Genomic DNA, 18221 nt, shown 5'->3' with positions numbered 1-18221 from the left:
CTCTACTTCTTCAGACGCACCACAACCATACACAAGCATATCGCAAATCAGCTCGCCTACCTCTGCAGTCGTCATTCCAAGCTCTATCGAGTAGTCTTGTATTTGGATCAAGGCTTCTTTCGAGTCCACAGATAACTTTGAAGAGAATTTCCAGGCCTCGAAGTTTTTATTACATACCTTAGACTGGGATGCTTTGGTTCAATACCTGCCAAACTGCGTCTAGTAGGTATACAGATTTGGCGTTGTTGGTATTGATATAGCATGAATTAACTGTATTTTCCAGTTGAGGGTGCCTTGGGGCAGCTTTGAAGCATGATTCCACCTCCATTGGAGAAAGTGGACATGGCCCGGAAAATGTGCGCCGGACTGATCGTTTTCGCTTCCCCACCCTATGCTTTTTTGTGCAGCTTCTGGTAGCACCTAGCTAACTCCGGACATTTCCAAGCTTTCAGTTATCATCAGAGTCTTTGTTGCACCACCCAACTACGTAGCAACATGTTTTACCAACCAGGAAAAACCCACCACAACCTGCCTTTCGATCCCTTCAAGGCATGTGTTGTGCCTCGACCTATAGGATGGATATCAACCACCTCCCCTCTCACGCCGGCTTCCCCGTCCACACAGCCAACTCATAACCTGGCACCCTTCAGTCAGTTCACAAACCTCAGCTTCGACCCGCCATATGTCATGTTTTCTGCCAACCAAACGCCCGAAGGCTTCAAGAAAGACACTGTGCGCAACGTGGAGTCGACGGCCAAGTTTGTGTGGAACCTGGCGACATGGGATCTCAGGGAAAAGGTCAACGCTTCGGCTCAGCAGTTCCCTTTTGAAGTGGACGAGTTTGAGCACGTAGGTTTGGAAAAGGAGTTTAGTTCTTGTCTGCCGGGTGATGTCCAGAACCCGGTTCCGATGGTGAGGGAAAGTCCAGTCAAATTTGAGTGCAGTTATCACTCAACATTGCGACTGCCGGGAGCGTCGGTGATGGGGGGTGTGGACTTGGTGATTGGAAAGGTCGAAGGGGTGCACATTGCCGACTGGGCCTTGTCGAAAGAGGGGAAGCTGGATATTGGCAAGACGAAACCCATCGCGCGGTGTGGTTATTACGACTATGTGGTCTTGGACAAGACTTTTGAGATGGTCATTCCTGGAGGAGATAAGGCAATTTTGGCGGGGCTGGAGGGCAACGCGGAGCAGGCTCAGCAAAGCATGGGCCGACCTCCTGACGAACAGTAGATGCCACTTTCCCCGGATTCCAGAACCCTTCCACTGCCGAAATCCCGACTCCGCTCCGGCTCCGACACCGGCCGGCAAGCTCCACACGTCCCACTGGTAACGGCCGCCAATGATTTGTTTGGCAACATCGACCCCTCACTCACGACATTTGGGAAGCTCAGTCATCATCGACTTCTAGTTTCAGTCTACCTAATGCTCCAGCTGCCTCTTCGTCCCAGCTTCTACATCTTCAAATCCTCTGCCCAACCATCACTTGCATCTATAACCAAAACCAGAGCCTTCTCTCCCTCCTCCCCAGCAAACATGAAGCTCCTCTATCCAACTTCCTTGGTACTCGACCCCGCCAAAATAACCGGCTTCCCCACCCTCACCCTCCACCCCTACGATGTCAAATCCCCCACTCTCCCCTCCGAGCACCATGACGCCGAGATCCTAGTCACCTGGGCCAACTCCAAAGACAATCTCACCTACGCGGTCAAGAACCTCAAGGACCTGAAATGGATCCAGTCCCTCGCTGCCGGTCCCAATGACGTCCTCTCGGCCGGGTTTGACGCCTCCAAGGTCAAGATCACCACCGGCTCTGGGCTGCACGACAGGACGGTTGCCGAACACGCCCTGGGCTTGTTGCTCAATGCCGCGAGAAGGTTCTACGAGATGAGGGATTACCAACTGCAAGGGAAGTGGCCTGGTCACCTTGGTGGTCCGCAGCCAGATCGGGAGAAGGGTACCTTCAGAACACTGAGAGATGCCAGAGTAACAATTTGGGGATTCGGCAACATTGCCAAGTCACTGACACCGCATCTTGTGGCTTTGGGCGCGACTGTCAAGGGGCTGGCGAGGAGCAAGGGAGTGAGGGATGGGATTGAGGTGTTTGGTGAGGACTCGTTGGAGGACATCTTGAAAGAGACGGATGCATTGGTGATGATTCTGCCGGGGGATGCCTCGACGAAACATGCTTTGAACAGGGAGAGGCTGGGGTACTTGCCAAACCATGCGTGGGTGGTGAATGTGGGGAGAGGAACGTCGATTGACGAGGATGCGTTGTTCGAGGCTTTGGAAGGGGAACAGATTGGGGGAGCGGCGTTGGATGTGTTTGAGACTGAACCGTTACCAGAGGGCAACAAATTGTATGGTGCCAAGAATTTGATTCTGTCGCCACATGCGGCTGGTGGGCGGCCACAGGGTGCTGAGGAGTTGATTGTGGAGAACCTGAGGAAATTCTTGGGAGGTCAGGAGTTGAAGAATATTATCTGAGGTCTGAAGGGGTGTTGATATGATGTAGAATCCTCATGTTCATCGCCATGAATTCAAGACAGATCATACATATAATATACCTTTGTCTTATCGGGATGACCCCACTATTGATGTGACAAAAACACCCACGTAGGTATCGACTAAGTTTTGCAAGCCATCATCTTCTGTCCCAAAAGCTTGAAAAGTTACTATGGAGTCGAATAACCCACCACCTTTCAGTCGTTTCCTCATATGCTGCGACGAAAATTTGCATCGGTTCTCTACTATCTTGACCGATGTGACTTGCATGCGGTCTGCCTCACACATCCGCGCCTGCTTGGTCTGACACAGTCCTATCTGTACGCCAAAATACGCCTTGATGACAGGGAAAAGATAGCAAGGTTTGGGGGAAGACAAGCCGCCCGCACCGTCTTACTCTTACGGACTGTGGTATCAAGGCCGGATCTTGCCCTCTACATACGCCCTCGACTATGAGCGTTTCGAGGGGTGGATCGATGAGGGACCTCTTGAGGTCATACTCGATTTTGTGCAAAGCTGTTGGAGGCATATGCCTTGGTACAGCGAGTGGATTCAAAAGGAGCCCGATGGGTTGACGGATTCTCATCTGGCCCTCCTTCTCACGCTTCTACCGCGCCTCGAGCATCTAAGCCTCTACAATAACTTTAGAGGGACAGCGTATGCATAAGCCCTGTGCAAACTGTGCTCTGCAGTCCAGAACTGGTCCAAGCCGACGAAAAGATATTGCAACATCTCAAGACCGTTACTCTCCTACATGTCCATGATGAACCTCACGTGCGGCACACTGAAGACGTCCTCCCATTCTTTTACCTCTCCTCGAGGTTTTCCTGAACAACCCCACCAGAGGAGCAAACCCAAGTCCGCATCTGGTATGGCCCACGGTCGCACCGCCATCAACACATCACCTGTCTCAAAATACGGTCATTCAGAGAGCTTCACCTACCCGAGTTGTTTGCCGCCACACCTCGCCTGAAAACACTCTGGTGTGAATGGGAATTCGACCCGTACTTTCATGATGAGTGGCCAGGGGAGGCTGAACACAACACGCCTGTTTTTGACTTGAATATCGCGATGAATGCCCTGCTGCAAGTCAGAGATACGTTGACCGAGCTCAACATTGGGACTTCCAACGGTAGCGTGGACGGATGGCCTGGCACTGGCCCGGTCCCAACCAAGGTCGTGGGTGCAATGGCGCTTGGCACCTTCGACCAACTCAAGACTCTTGCGATTCCACTCGCGTTTTTGGTTCGGGTTGAAAGCACCCGAGATTGCCAAAGGAGCCGAAATCTTGGGTACCTGTCTCCCATGCAATCTCGAAACGTTGGCGCCGGGAGGGAGATCTATTGGTGGGCTATGGCGATGTATACGATCACTGGCCGGGGATGTCCTGGAACCAGAGAGCCCTCATGCGCATCATTATTCGTTGGCTGTCAACAGTGTCAGAAACCCAACCAAAATTTCGAAAGCTTCTCCTCGATTTGGGGCACTCCGAAACATCGGAAGATCTTCTCTTCGATGATGCTTGATCCGAGTCAATACAGATGGGATGGGAGCTCAAGAGCTTGGCTAGTCGACAAGGTATTGACGCCAAGTTTGTCTATGTCGATAGAGATGCATACGAATTCGTGCATGATACTTGGGCTGATGAGGAAGATGGACACTTCGTTTCAGTTTCAGGATCCGATACCGAGAGCGAACTGTGAAGACTTTGAACCGAATATCGGCTCAGGAGTAGGGGTGAAGTGTAACGGGGAGGTGGCTGATCCGTCTACATTGGAGAGGATCATATCGCGGCTTGTTGATACGGGTGGGACGTGGACAAGAAGGGCGACGGAGAATGGGGGGCAATGAGGTTCGATGTCACGAGCCTGTCCCTTTTACTTGCTTGGCACATTTCCCCGTGAAGGAAGGGATTCAGAAAATCAACTTTCAGTTCAGGAAACTTTGAAGGGGGGTGGATCAAGAGCCTCTGCCTGCAGAGCCTGATTACAGTGTTGAGTAGCATGGCATACTACGACCAGATGGGATAGTTTGATAAATACACCATGTCGGAGCAGTCCTTTGGGTTGGCCGATGTTGATGGAAAGTTGCAAATTGTGGCTACGGGAAGAGATACGGCAGGGTGTTGGGTCACAGTCTCGGAGAGCGACGAGACGTGGAATATTGGGGCAGCCGCGGCTACCAGGCAACTTCTCGACAAGTATGTGGCCGTAGATCCCTAGACGTCGTCCAAACAAACACTTGGATACTGGCGTTTTATCAAGCATGTTTCTTATTGTATTACTCTCCCTAGCACGCCTGTCTGGAAGGCTCGGCGGCTCGATGCCGAACTCATGGTCGAGAATGAGTACCTGCCAAGACTGTGGCAATCGCACTTAATACCTTCACTAGGACACCTACCAGTGGCGAACTTGGGCATAGGGGTAAAGCTGTCGCCGAGGGTCGAGGCGCTGAGACGGTAGAAGGTATATCAGCAGAGGGACATTATACAGCACACCTTTGATGGGCAGTGCGAAGGTGCAGGAAAATGGGTGTCAGTAGGTATCATTTGAAGAGACTCACCCCCTTACTTGCGGATAGATCTCCGATAAGGGCAGATTCAGGGTCACGGCGTTGATTCATGATCCCTTCGCCATCTGCTCAACTCGTTACTTACGTCAGCAGTTGGTTCGGTTTTTTGCTCAGCGCGGATGCGGTCCAGAATCACACAATTACCGAGTTCGCCACAGGGGTCTTATGTCGACCTTTACCTTCCTTACCCATCAAGACAGCAAGATTGAACCACTGGTATCACTTTAGTAAAAGGATATCGAGGTCCCAATGTTGTTATGTCACACGGTATCTTCAATTGTGTCAAGATCTTCACGCCTTTGATGCAGATTTGTTTTCTCTGACACTGACACTTTGCCCGTGATTTCCTAAACGTGACACTATGCCTGGCTAGGTAAAGTGAGCAAATCCTTCGCCAGTCGCCTCAGTCCACCAGTCGGCCGATGCCGATCAGTGGCCCACCAATGAAGCCTTAGCTAGGTACCCCACGAAACAAACGTCGGCTTCTTCAATGGATGATGGTATTCTGACATCAAAATATACGGAATATTTACCTAAGCACCTAAGATACCTAGATACTCAGTGGCTATGAGAGAATTGCAAGGTAGTGTGGCCATGGTGCGTTTCCCGCACATGCATCCATACCTACCTAGGTATATGCATGGGCCGAACCCAGCTCGAATGCAAGTTGCATAACAGCCATCCTCCCATTTCTGCGCGCAATGAACAACTTGAGAGGAATTTTTGTTAGCGTTTCTCCACCTACCTTCCCTCCCACACCGACACCCGAGACTAGACCGAACCGGCTTGCGGGGAGCTGCCCCCCCGGCCCCGTCCCGGCTTTAGGTAGGGTCCCCGGGATGTCGAGTCCACCCTAAAAACGAATGATCAAATCAAAAGGTGCGAACAATGATTAGCGTGGGGTGAGGAAACTGAAGCAGAAGAAAATATGTTACGAATGGGAACTAGCCTCTTATGCAGTTGATCGACAGGAGTCCAATACAACCTGCGCACCTCACGATGCCCATCAAATCCCTTGCCCATCCCCCAAAAGCAAAACTTCCCCTGACACTCAAAAACGCCGCGACCATGTTTTTGTGCCGCCCAGAATCCTCAAAACCTGGAGTCTCTCATTATTCTCTTCCCCAGGTTTTCTGACATCGCGTCACCACTTCCCAGTCATGGCAGATTCCGATGATTCCAAGTCCGTCCTGCCCGGCATCCCGGGTTACGACCCTGACAACCTGCAGCCATGGACTCTCGCTACCGTCGTGTCGGTCACGGTTCTTTCCACCGTCTCAGTCCTCCTGCGCCTCTGGGCTCGATATATCAAGGCCCAAAAGCTGTGGTGGGATGACTGGATGATTTTATTTTCTCAGGTTTGTGCCAGCGCCGCTCATGTCTTTTACAATTTCTAACAAGTCCCGGCTGGCAGTTATGGAACTTTGTCACGGTTGGCTTCATCTTTGCCATGTATTCGGCCGGCATGGGCATTCACGCCGACAAAGTGCCCATGGAAAAGATTGTCCTCATGGCCAAGTTCCTCGTCGTCGCCGAGATTTTATACGCCTTTAACCTCGTCTTCACCAAGATGGCCATTCTCTTCATGTACTACCGCATCTTTCGCTTCCCTTACTTCAAGAAGATGGCCTGGGGCATCAGCGCCTTCATTATCGCCTGGGTCATCACCATCACCTTCCTCTTCATCTTCATCTGCGTTCCTGTCGAAAAGCTGTGGTATCCACACCTGCCAGGCCGCTGCATCAACCAGGTTGGGACGTGGATCGCCAATGCCATCTCCACCATCGTGTCTGACATTGCCATTCTCGTGCTGCCTATCCCTCAGGTGTGGAAGTTGCAGCTGCGGCAGTCTGAAAAGATTGGTGTGACGGTGGCTTTCTGCTTGGGTTTCTTGTGAGTTTTCCAGCCCTCCGCTTGCCAGGCTTCCCGTGCCATTCCCTAACCTCAATCTCAACCCCAGCGTCGTTTTTGCCTCGGCGTACCGAACCACGGTGCTTTTCACCTACACCAACGACGACCCATCGTACTCCCTCGCACCGACTGTCGGCTGGACCGCCATCGAAATGTCTGCAGGCATCATCTCGGCAAACCTGCCCACCCTCGCCCCCATCATGAGCCTGATCTTGACAAGGATGGGCATCTCGGGAACCCTCATCACAGGCGGCAGCGGCAGCGGAAGCAAGAACGGCTTTTCCTCCAAGAACAACTTCGGCGGCACTGGTGGAGGCAACATGAAGTCGACGGGGTCAGTCAGCGACCGGACTGAGTCTGGCGGCGAGCTGCGAAAAGACGGCGACAGAGCCTTTTACCGTCTGCCCGACGACTCGAATATCAGCGAGACGGCACTCGACACTGGAAGGACGGCGACGCTCACGCGCGACGATACTGGGTTGCGGCCGGATCATGGCTATGCTTATACGGTAACGAGTCGACCAGGGAAACAGGGGGACAGTGAGAGCATGAGTGGAGACGAGGTTCCCTTGAAGGGAATCAGGGTGCACACGGATTTCAAGCAGTCAGCAGACTAACCACGTCATGATGGTGCAACAGGGCATTCTGCAAATTTGGGAGGATACCTAGTGTTTTGTTCAACGAGTTTTGGTAACGAGTTCCATTGGATTCTTTTTCTTTTCATTCCTTTTGTCTCTTTAGATACCATTTTACTACTTTCTAGACGTACATACCTGCATCCGTGGCATATTCTGGGCGTTCGGACGCAATGCATGCCACCTACTACATGATCTTAGCTTAATTCAAGATATTTCCAACGCATCTGTTGCGTTGCTAACCTCTACGTCCATGGCCGCACTGTGCACTCGACATTGCCTACCTACCTTGGATGCCCAGTCATGGTCATGGTCTTCATGGACTTTGTGTCAAGCCTGGCGTGTAAGCGCTAAAGCCCCTGAAGCACCCTACCACGGCGGTCTTGGCGATGTGCTCGGGCGGCACTGTCAGCGCTGCCGTGGCCGGGGAGCAACGCTTATTTTGACTCACCCGGCCTGTTGGCGCCTGCCGTCCTCACTGTCCTCGCCGAATGAGGTGGCCCGGGGTCGGGGGCACCCGTCACACGCATCACGTCTCTGTAGATAGGTCCTAGATGGATAAATCATAAGAATCCCACCTCCTCTCCTTCTTCTTTCTTCTCTTGCTTCGTTTTATCCCAACGTCCACAATGGCTACCGTCCACAACACTGCCACGCCTGCAGCGGCGACGGCAGCCACCGACAACAACAACAACAACAACAACAAAAACACCAACAGCCTCGAATATGACCTCTTAATCATCACCGACGCCACAGCCTCCATGACCACCTTCCTTGTCTCCCTCCACTCCTCCCTCCAGTCCATCATCCGCATCTCCACCCTCACCGGCGCCTTCTCCCGCATCGGGGTGCTCGCCTACCGCGACCACGACTGCGTCGAGTGGTCGGCCGAGAAACATGCCTACGTCAACGACCACGTGAGGGTCACCGAGTTCAGTGGGTGGTTCGGCCAAGACCAGGACAAGAAAGACCTCCTCGGGTGGGTTCAACGTCTTAAGGTCCAAGGGGGCTACTCCACGCCGGAGGCGGGCAAGACGGGGGCGCACTGGGCGTGCGAAGTCATGGGGAGAGATGCCAGGGAAGGGGTCAAGAGGGAGACGGTGGTGATTTGGTATGCGGATGAGTCGCCCCACTTGAGGATATTGGATAACAAGGCTTGGGAGCTGGAGCAGGCGGCGTTGGGGAAGGTGGAGGGCGGGGAGAAGTTCAAGGATTGGGTCTCGGCTTGTGAGCAACTCAGGCGTAGCGGGGCGCAGGTGTTTTGTGTGACGGCGAGGACGTTCAAGAACAAGTGCAGGGTGGACCAGAGCCGGGCTGGGCTGGGGGTGGCGGCCATGTATTCGTTCTTGTCGCAGGTCACGGGTGGGAGGTGCTTCAGTTTTGACACTTTGTCGCCCAGGGCGGAAGATATTTCGCAGCTGACGGTGGGAATTTTGCTTGGTTGGCTGGGTGCTGTCACGGAGAAGAAGGGGCAGGGGGGTGATCGGAAGCTGGTCTACTTGAACCAGTATGGGACGCTGAAGGGCATCGAGACGGTGGAGTCTGAGACGGATATCAACGGAAACAGGTGGCTTCCTGTTTCCGCGAACAAGGACGTTACCGAGGCTCTCAGGTGCAATCTCACGAATGCCTGGGTCAGTGAGAGCGACATCGCCAAGATTGTCGATGTCCGGAACGGTGGAGCGGTCCAGGACTTTGCAAAGAGATACATGGATGACGAAGAATACCGGACCCTGGTGTGTGCTCAGCTGCAGGAGATCATCGAGACAGATGTGACCGTCATGGCCCTCAATCCTGTGTTCGGCACTCTATGGAGATCAGTCTGCAACGACCGGTCCAACCCCGTCAGAGACGGACTTATCACCAAGTTTGGTTTCCACGTTGATAGGATACCCGATGCCGAGCAAAAGTCGCGGATGAAGAACTGGCTGGAGGAGTCGTACGACATGAAGGGCGAAATTGTCAGCATCATCAGAGAAGTTGGAGATGGTGAAAAGTACCCCTGCGTGTTTCTCGATCCAACGCTCAGGTTCGCCGGCAAGAGCGAGAACGACGACGACAGCCGAGATATGGTCTTTACTCGGGACGAGCTACTCGAGATTGGTCGATCTTGCGATTACAGGATTCTGCGCCGACTTGGAAAGGTCCTGACCCGGCTCACGTTTGTGGCTTCCAAAGACGACCTCCCAGCCCATGTCCAAGATCTGGGCGAAGCTGAGCTCCCCCGGATTCCGCTCGCTTTGGCCAAGGCGGAGCGCAAGAGGATGTTTTGGAGAATTTTGCTGCATACTGTGCTGCCTGGTACCATGCTGGCCCTCCGTCCGGCCGCCCTGGTCGCTGCTCTCACATTGAGGATGGGGATCAAGGCACTGGAAGAGGCAGCATTTACTGAGCTCTCCCTCATGAAGGACAACTGGAACACTCTTGATATTCCCGAGACGTGGAACTCCAACTGTCTTAACCTTTTGCTCGAGGCCAACAAGAAGCGCCCAGGTGCAGTCCTCAGCAAGGAGGATGCCGAACTCTTTGAGGGCTTGGTGAGCTACAAGCTTCTGGAGATGAATCTCGACACCATCGTTCCTACCAAAATAGGATGGACGCCCGAGAAGGCACGCGCTCACATGGGCCCTGTGGCTGTCTGCAAGTCTTGCCAGTTTCCTCGCTCCGTCACCATCATGGGCGACGAGGGAATCTGTGGTCTGTGCCACAGCGCCAGGGAAGATACCGACAGGGGGCGCGCCCATCGAATGGTACACGATAACATCTCCAAGGACGACAATGGCGCCACCGAGATCAGCTGGGTGGAATGTTCCATGAACGACTGCCGGGCCCAGTATGTGGTCTACTTCCCCAACCAGCTCAACGTACGGCCTAAATGCTGGTTCTGTCGGCAGAGGAGCTTTGTCTCGAAGTCAGATTCCAAGTACGATCAACTGACCACTGCGCCGTGCGTCAGCTGTTCGATTTGTGCCAACAGGGTGATATGGCCTGCCGAGTACCGGCCTGATGGCTTCGATGAGAGCTCATTCATCTGCGCTCCCTGCGAAGGTGGCAAAAAGAATCGTATCGAGGAGGAGGAGCTCAGCATTCGGACGCTCGCCAACGAGAACGGCAAGGGTTGGCTCGTCAAGAATGACGACGATATGATCCCGGCTAACGTCGTCTTCGGTGGCAGGTCGGTGTTCTTTATCGTTTCCAATTTGGCCCACGGAAGAGAGCACTTTGCGGACAAGGTGCAGGTCTTGCCCGCTTCTGACAAGGTGGCTTTGAAGGCCCGAGGCAAGAAGGTGCACAATGTTGATGAGCTTGTCAAGGCCGTGAAGGGATGGGTCGACTCGCGCCGGGTCCAGGCTGGAACTTGCTCTCTCTGCTTCAGCGACCACAAGAAGAAGGATCTCCGTTTGGCCTGCGGTCGGAAGGGATGTGGCGAGCTGATCTGCGGCGATTGTGCTGACTCGTGGTACGGCATCAATCGAGTCGGCAAGATCATCAACGTCGCTGCTCTCAGCTGCCCGTTCTGCCGCAGACAGCCTTCGACGAAGGTCAAGTTGCCGGAGGGTGTGAGATACTTGGAGGGGCTAAAGAATGCAGTCGAGGAGGCCGGCAGCTGGATCTTCGCCTGGTGTTCCTCCTGCAGCTCAGCCAAGAGGTACATGGAAAGGGTTTGTGCCGCCGGAGCACCAGTCGACGTCGAGAACTGGAAGTGCGAGGACTGCACACTCACAGCCGAAGTGTTTGACTTCAAGCCATGTCCAGGGTGTGGTGTAGGGACACAAAAGACTTCTGGATGTGATCACATGACGTGTGTTGTCAGTGGTTGCAATACGCATTGGTGCTTCAAGTGTGGCGAGGAGGTGGATCGCCATGAGATTTACAACCACATGTCGGAGGAGCACGGCGGATGGTACAATGGAAGGGAATATGAGGATTATGATGATGAGGAAGACGATGAGGTTATGGAGGATGTTGTGGAGAGGGTAGCAGCGGTTGCCATAGATTGAGGGTTTTGTATTTCGCTTCTTTTGTACCGTATGATGCATGCTTTACTGAGCCGATAGCGTTGAAAATTTATGTCTTGTTTTGATTCAACCAATACTCAGGTGCGTCTACAAATAAAATCATAGGTAAGGTATGCACTAAACCCATCATTTGAGGGGTCCTAACCACCTTATCTTTCAAACACTTAAAACTATATCTCAAGGCTTTTCAATTTATCCTTTAGGATAGGTATATAATGGATGTTTGATATCTCCAAACAGTCCCTAGCATGGCTAATAAGGAGGCAGGATATCCAGTATGGAGCAGTTAGCGAGTAGCTTGGGAAGTATAAACAGCGATCATTTGAGGCAGTTGTTGCGCTCTCCCTTGTTTTTCTGGAGCTAAAGTTACATTGTGCAGTCTTGTGTCCATCATGAAGGAAAGTACACCCGTTTCGGGCTTGAGTAGCTATGCGGGCGTGGCAATGGGTAACCTCGCACATCGTGGCGAGCCCGCATTCAACATCTTACCCCAATCCTGTTACCTTCAACTCCTAGCACCTACATGAATAATTCCGCCCGAATTCTGAAAACCACCAAACATCGGACATTCTACCTTGTCCCACCAGACAAGACAAACCGCCAACCATGAACCTCCTCCTGCTCCTTCTCATCCCCGCGACAGTTACCCTCTCCACCGCCAGCACCTTCCCCCCAACTCCCACCTCCACCCCAAACACCACGCCCATCCCCCGCCCCCTCCGCTACGAAATCGGCTGCAAGGACACCATCCTCGACATCCCCTCCATGATAGTCGCCGCCCGCTCCCTAATAGGCTACTGCCGCGGCATCGTGACCCCCTGGACCAAAATGTCGTGGGTCTACAACAACACCCGCGCTTACATCTGTGATTCAGACCAGCGGCGCCCCCAGGGCTGCCTCTGGGACCAAGTCTATGACGCCTGGGTCGACATCGGAGTAAATTGTGGATTCGGCAGGGCAGGCTTCACCTACGAGCAGCAGTACGAGAAGACGTGGGGGTTCGATGACGTGAATGCAAAGTGGTGTGGGACGATTGATCCGTACTAAGTGAGCTTGGTTGGGTGGATAGTGGTTATTACATGGTTTGGTAAAACTATTAGACTCGTTTATAGTTACAAAAGAATGGGACCTCCCTCATCAATTCATCACCTGTCATGCCAAACCCCTCCCCTAACGCCATCTAGTATGTACTATTATCCTACAACTCCCTCGTGTAGCGTAGTCAGTTCCCCTTGAACACCTCCTTCAAATACACACAGCACTCCTGGTACAATTCCTCCGAGCCTGCCGCCGGCTTGGTCGGATCAGGTGATTTATCCCACGCATGCGGCACCCCAGGGATCATCTTGTGCTTGACCGTCTTGTTTATCGGCGCTCTCCCCAGTCTCTTGGCCAATTCCTCCCCTTCATACTGGAGCATATCCCACTCGCACGTGTAGAAAATAACCGTTTCGGGAATCGCCTCCTTCAACAGTGTGTCGGAAGCCTTGGTCGGCGATAATATCGGACTGGCGAGGCTAACTCCAGAAGGGTAGAGATACGAGGCGTCAAACAGCGACGTGAGGTTCGCAGGAAGGGTTTGGTCCGGCCGCACACATCTCGCGCGCTTGACCTCGCGGGACTCGGTGTAATCGCAGATGGGGTACCAGGTCGCGATGGCGCGGATGTTATGCGGCGGGACTGGCGCGGACAGAGTCTTGAGGTGCTCAGACAAGCAAATGGTAGATGTTATGGCGATGTTTCCACCGGCCGAGAAGCCAGATGTGGAGAGCTTGTGAGGGTCAATGTATAGCTCTGGGCCGTGACGGATGAGGTAGAGAAGGGCGTCGGCGCCGTCTTGGACTGCTACCGGGAAGGGGTACTCTGGGCTGAGACGATACTCGACTGATACATAGACAGCCTTGCATTCTTCGAGAACAAAGCGGGCGAAGCGGGCGTCGTCGGTGGGGGCGCCGATGGTGAAGCCTCCGCCGTGGAAATTGATAACGGCGGGGAAGAGCTGGTTGGTCTTTTTTCGCTTGTCATACCCTTCAGGGGTGTAAAAATGAAGGGTCAAGTTGCCCTTCTTGTCGGAGATGGTAGAGGGAATGGTATGGGTAAAGGCCGGGCTTGGAGGCTTCGGGTTGGCCAGGAAGTGCAGTGACATGCCAATGTACTGCAGCGACCTCCACCAATTGGCCGATATTTTGAGCCAGGTGCGGGACGGGGGCGATCCAACGGCATCTTTGGCGGTTTCTAACGGTTTTTTGTCCTCCTCGGTCGGTTGGGGTGTCTGGGTCGGTGTGCCGGTGAGGTTGATGTTGGGGATGGGAATGCCGTCGACGGTGGGGATCTTGGACATGTTGGATGGATGTCGTTGATATGGATGACAGGGGTCAATGGTTCGGGACAGCTTTGACAGCTCTTGGCGCGCTGGATAGCACAAGTGTGGGTTTCATCAGTTGCTAATTACTGAAACAATGGGAGAAAACAGTCAATGACAGCTCGATGGTAAAATTATGGGAGTAGCAAAAAGCAGTGCCGCTGAAGGGCGTCAGCTATCAAGCCTCAAACAGCACTGACAACAGCTAGCTGCCTGGCCAAGAGCTGTTGATGTCATTCCAGAAATCCGGGGTCCATGTAAATGCATATCCATAATTGGCTGGGCCTTCTGTGCAAATGGCGGGGCACCGTTGACACCTCCCAGCCTCCAGCCTTGGCAAATCATGTGACTCGGATTGCTGTTGTGTTTCAGCTCAAAAAATAAAAGCTAAACTGCGCTCTGACGTCACTCAAGTATATGATGTCATCGGTGCTAGCCCCTGGGCCTCATCTTCACATGGCAGAGTGCATGAACACCGGGCAACTTGCTCCGCTGGTGGTACCCAGGAAGCCACTCACCCACTCAAATCGTGGTGTTTGGCGTCGGCGGGGAATCGATGACACATAGCCTGCAGAAGTAAGGAAGGAGAGTGGCTGTCGTGCCCAAGAGAAAGGCATGCTGATTGTTTTCGCGAAACAAACAGCGGTCCAGGCACGAACTGGGAAAGACAAAGCGTGCCGAACTCCGTCCGAAAAGCTTGGTGGGAATAAACCATCCCTATCTTAGTGCTTAAACAGGTATTCCCGCCCTGGCAGCTTCAGGAACCTTCGTACCTAAAAGCAGGTACACAACACGCACGACCACCACAACCACAACCACCCCGATCCGTATTTAATCCTCGATTGTTGGTCTCTTTTTCATTTTGACTTTCTCCACCTACTGCCTACTTGACAAAAGTACGCTACCTATACTAGTGCTTCACCATCAAGAGCAGCTTGCACCGCTGACGTCAAGCTGTTAGGCTTGACAAAAGCACATCACATCCCCATCTTGTGGAACCCAACCTCATCCTCCATTTCTCACTTTTCCGGAGCATACCCAACCCAGCTGCATCTACCCCGCGCGCGTCTGAAGATCTCGACAATCACCCGCCTTGGCCGTCCAACATGTCGCCAGGCAGCTTCAAAAAGCCTCTCTTGGCTCTGAATCGCCTCATCGGCCACCAGTCGGCAAAGAATCACATGACCAAGCCCAAAATTGGCAACATTGCTGCTCTTGACAGTGAACGCGAGGAGAAGAAATTGAAGAAGGCCCTTGAGCAACGCGTCAAGCAAGACGAAAAGGAGGAGGAGCGACGTTCTTTTCAACAGCGCCGCAAAGAGGAGGAAGAACGCGCCCTTTCTACCGACCCCCCTGAGATTGCGGCGCGATATGGCACCAAGACTAGCGATGTTCTGGTGGAAACCGACTCCGTGCAGCGCCTTGCCGCCAACCCCGATAATGCCGGCAAACAGATCGAGTTCATCGCGAGAATACACCACACACGTTCCCTCAGCTCCAAGCTAGCCTTCATTGTGTTCCGCGAACAGATTGAGACGATACAAGGTGTGGTAGCCTACAAGGAGGGCCACATCACCGAAAACTTTGTTCGATGGGCCGAGCATCTGATGACTGAGAGTCATGTCCACGTCAAGGGCACACTGCAGAGGCCACCAGAGGAGGTCAAGGGGTGCTCCATCCACGACCTCGAGGTGCTTGTTGAGAGCATGCACCTGGTTGTTCCTGTGAAGGAACACTTGCCAGTTGATGTCTTCTCCATCGACCATGTTGAGATGGACGAGGAGTCTCACCAGCTCGAATCCTTGGCCTCCACCAGAGTCAGAGTAGCCAACCGTCTCGCCTACCTCAGAACACCTACCGCCCAGTCCATCTTCCGCATCAACAGCGGCATCTGCAGCATCTTTCGTTCGGTGCTCGAGGGCCATGGCTTCATCGAGATTCACACACCCAAGCTCATGCCTGCCGCCACAGAGTCGGGCGCTGAGGTCTTCAAGGTTAACTATTTTGGACGCACTGCCTTCCTGGCCCAGAGCCCGCAGCTCTCCAAGCAGCTGAGCATCTCGGCAGACTTTGGCCGCGTGTTTGAGATTGGCCCCGTGTTCCGTGCCGAAGACAGCAACACGCATCGCCATCTGACGGAGTACACTGGGTTGGATTTGGAGATGGCCATCAACAGTGACTACCACGAAGCCTTGAACATTATCGACGACATGATGAAGAGCATCTTCAAGGGTATCTACACGCGTTTCCGCAGAGAGATTGAGACCATCAAGACTAGGTTCCCCCATGAGGATCTCGTCTGGCTGGAGAAGACCCCAGTTTTTACCTTCAAGGAGGCCATCGCTTTGTTGAACGAGTCCGGCTGGACCGACGACCATGGAAAGCCGGCTTCCGAGCTTGAAGACCTCAGCACGCGCGCTGAGATCCGTCTTGGCGAGGTCATCAAGAAGAAGTATAATACCGATTATTACATCATCGACAAGTTCCCTGCTTCTGTCCGCCCCTTTTACACCCATCCCGACGAAGAGGACCCGCGGTTCACCAACTCATTCGACATATTCCTGCGCGGTCAGGAGATTACGACCGGTGGACAGCGCATCCACAAGCCGGATGTCCTCGTCGAGCGCATGAAGAAGGCGGGCATTGAGCCATTTGGCATGCAGGAGTACCTCCAGGGCTTCGAGTATGGCGTGCTCCCTCACGCAGGCTGCGGTATCGGTCTTGAGCGCATCATCTTCCTGATGCTCAGCCTGGGAGACATCCGCAACGCCTCGCTCTTCCCCCGCGATCCCAAGTCACTTCCTGAGCAAAAGGCTGAAGTTGTGCGCCTTCCTCACCCCGAAGCCGACACGATCCGCTACGCTTACGACTTCGAGCACGGCTACCCCAACCTCGAGATGCCCACGGTTGAGAAGCTTATTGCCAATTATGGTGATGCCACGAACACGTCCTGGCTTGATGATCGGTACCACGTCTGGCGGCATGAGCCCACGGGAGCCGCAATTGGCTACGCTGAAGAGAACGGCTACGCTCTCGTGATGGGCAATCCCCTGTGTGACCCACGTCAGTACAACATTGTCATTCGTGACTTTTTGAAGCACATGCGCAAGCAAAAGGACCTCCGACCCCTGTGGCTATTGGTTTCTGCGGAAATTGAAGAGATCCTTGGGTCGAAGCTCGGCTGGCGCACGTTGAGCTGCGTGGCCGAAGAGCGTGTCACCATCGCCGATGCGAAAAAGGTGGCCAAGAAGGAGCGCCAGGCAGAAGACGCCGGTGTCATCATCAAGGAGCAGCCCATCGACGAGCCCGTCCCCGAGGAGCTGCGCAAGAGGATCGACAAGAGGATTGAAGACTGGAAGGCCGGCCGTACGGGTAGACAGGTTCACATCACCGAGGTCAGACCCTGGGTCGACATGGAGCACAGGCGCTATCTCTGGGCCGAGACCAAAGAAGGGGAGATTGCAGCCTTCTGCGTGCTCCATAAGTTGTCGCCGCAGAACGGGTACCAGATCAAGTTTGCTCTGGACTTCCCCGACTCCCCCAACGGCACGATCGAGGCGCTCATCTCGGCCTCGATCCAAATGTTGGCCAAGGCCGGCATTCATCATGTCACGTTTGGCGCGGGAGCCCTGCCCGAGATGGTCACTGGTGGAAACCTGGATGGCATCCGGGCCAAGATCCTGAGCAAGACTTACAGGACGGTTGCGCAGCAGCTGAGACTGGTGCAGAAGAGCGAGTTCAGAGAAAAGTTTGGTACGAAGAACGACTTGGTGTATATTTGCTATCCCTTTATGGGGCTGGGTGTCAGTGGGACGAGAACTTTGATTAAGTTCTTTGAGGATGAGATGTAATTCTGTGTTTTAGCACAGCCGTTCTTGTGGGAACTGGATGAGGGTGGAAATGGGGTTTTATTCTAGCATATCTTTTTTCATGATACCAACTCTGTTTAGTCCTGTTTTTTGGTCGAGTTTCTTTTGTTTGGACTGCGAGATGGCGGGGAGTACATAGAGGTAGACCTTTGCGTGTGGAGGAAATGGGTTAATAGCTCTTGATACCAGGATGTTGTAATCTCGAACAGTTTATACCCTTTTTGCAATTCTTGATGCCTGCCAGATTGAGACCCAGTGTTATTTTCTTGGGAATGAAGCACTGAATGAGACGACGTGAAGGAGGTGTCTTCGGTTTCTTAGATGTTTCGCTCGTCAACAGACGACATCG

At 53.4% G+C, this 18221-nt stretch overlaps 8 protein-coding genes across 8 annotated transcripts; 7 read left to right on the top strand and 1 right to left on the bottom strand.

Annotated features, from left to right (window-relative positions):
- Nucleotides 1-495: 495 nt before the first annotated feature.
- On the top strand, nucleotides 496-2487 carry QC762_0072100 (uncharacterized protein; the record flags this gene model as incomplete). The annotated part of the gene is made up of 2 exons (XM_062883757.1): nucleotides 496-1229; nucleotides 1257-2487. 2 exons carry the CDS (start codon nucleotides 496-498, stop codon nucleotides 2485-2487), a joined length of 1965 nt encoding a protein of 654 aa, XP_062744037.1.
- A 1089-nt stretch (nucleotides 2488-3576) lies between these two features.
- Nucleotides 3577-4356, top strand: QC762_405070 (uncharacterized protein; the record flags this gene model as incomplete). The annotated part of the gene is made up of 1 exon (XM_062889962.1): nucleotides 3577-4356. One exon carries the CDS (start codon nucleotides 3577-3579, stop codon nucleotides 4354-4356), a length of 780 nt encoding a protein of 259 aa, XP_062744036.1.
- A 194-nt stretch (nucleotides 4357-4550) lies between these two features.
- On the top strand, nucleotides 4551-4967 carry QC762_0072080 (uncharacterized protein; the record flags this gene model as incomplete). Its single annotated transcript, XM_062883756.1, has 2 exons — nucleotides 4551-4705; nucleotides 4799-4967. The coding sequence occupies 2 exons, from the start codon at nucleotides 4551-4553 to the stop codon at nucleotides 4965-4967; spliced, it is 324 nt and encodes a 107-aa protein (XP_062744035.1).
- An 864-nt stretch (nucleotides 4968-5831) lies between these two features.
- QC762_405080 (uncharacterized protein) lies at nucleotides 5832-7604 on the top strand (the record flags this gene model as incomplete). The annotated part of the gene is made up of 3 exons (XM_062889963.1): nucleotides 5832-6434; nucleotides 6491-6969; nucleotides 7037-7604. Exons 1-3 carry the CDS (start codon nucleotides 6237-6239, stop codon nucleotides 7602-7604), a joined length of 1245 nt encoding a protein of 414 aa, XP_062744034.1. The 5' UTR covers nucleotides 5832-6236.
- A 647-nt stretch (nucleotides 7605-8251) lies between these two features.
- Nucleotides 8252-11623, top strand: QC762_405090 (uncharacterized protein; the record flags this gene model as incomplete). The annotated part of the gene is made up of 1 exon (XM_062889964.1): nucleotides 8252-11623. The coding sequence occupies one exon, from the start codon at nucleotides 8252-8254 to the stop codon at nucleotides 11621-11623; it is 3372 nt and encodes a 1123-aa protein (XP_062744033.1).
- Nucleotides 11624-12247: 624 nt separating this feature from the next.
- QC762_0072050 (uncharacterized protein) lies at nucleotides 12248-12688 on the top strand (the record flags this gene model as incomplete). Its single annotated transcript, XM_062883755.1, has 1 exon — nucleotides 12248-12688. The coding sequence occupies one exon, from the start codon at nucleotides 12248-12250 to the stop codon at nucleotides 12686-12688; it is 441 nt and encodes a 146-aa protein (XP_062744032.1).
- A 175-nt stretch (nucleotides 12689-12863) lies between these two features.
- On the bottom strand, nucleotides 12864-13982 carry QC762_405100 (uncharacterized protein; the record flags this gene model as incomplete). The annotated part of the gene is made up of 1 exon (XM_062889965.1): nucleotides 12864-13982. One exon carries the CDS (start codon nucleotides 13980-13982, stop codon nucleotides 12864-12866), a length of 1119 nt encoding a protein of 372 aa, XP_062744031.1.
- Nucleotides 13983-15109: 1127 nt separating this feature from the next.
- Nucleotides 15110-17854, top strand: DPS1 (aspartate--tRNA ligase dps1; the record flags this gene model as incomplete). The annotated part of the gene is made up of 1 exon (XM_062889966.1): nucleotides 15110-17854. One exon carries the CDS (start codon nucleotides 15110-15112, stop codon nucleotides 17852-17854), a length of 2745 nt encoding a protein of 914 aa, XP_062744030.1.
- Nucleotides 17855-18221: the final 367 nt, after the last annotated feature.

This window comes from Podospora pseudocomata, chromosome 4, assembly GCF_035222375.1.
Source record: "Podospora pseudocomata strain CBS 415.72m chromosome 4, whole genome shotgun sequence".
NCBI lineage: Eukaryota > Fungi > Ascomycota > Sordariomycetes > Sordariales > Podosporaceae > Podospora > Podospora pseudocomata.
The sequence above is the reverse complement of the archived record's forward strand: the minus strand, read 5'-3'. Positions and strand labels throughout refer to the sequence as shown.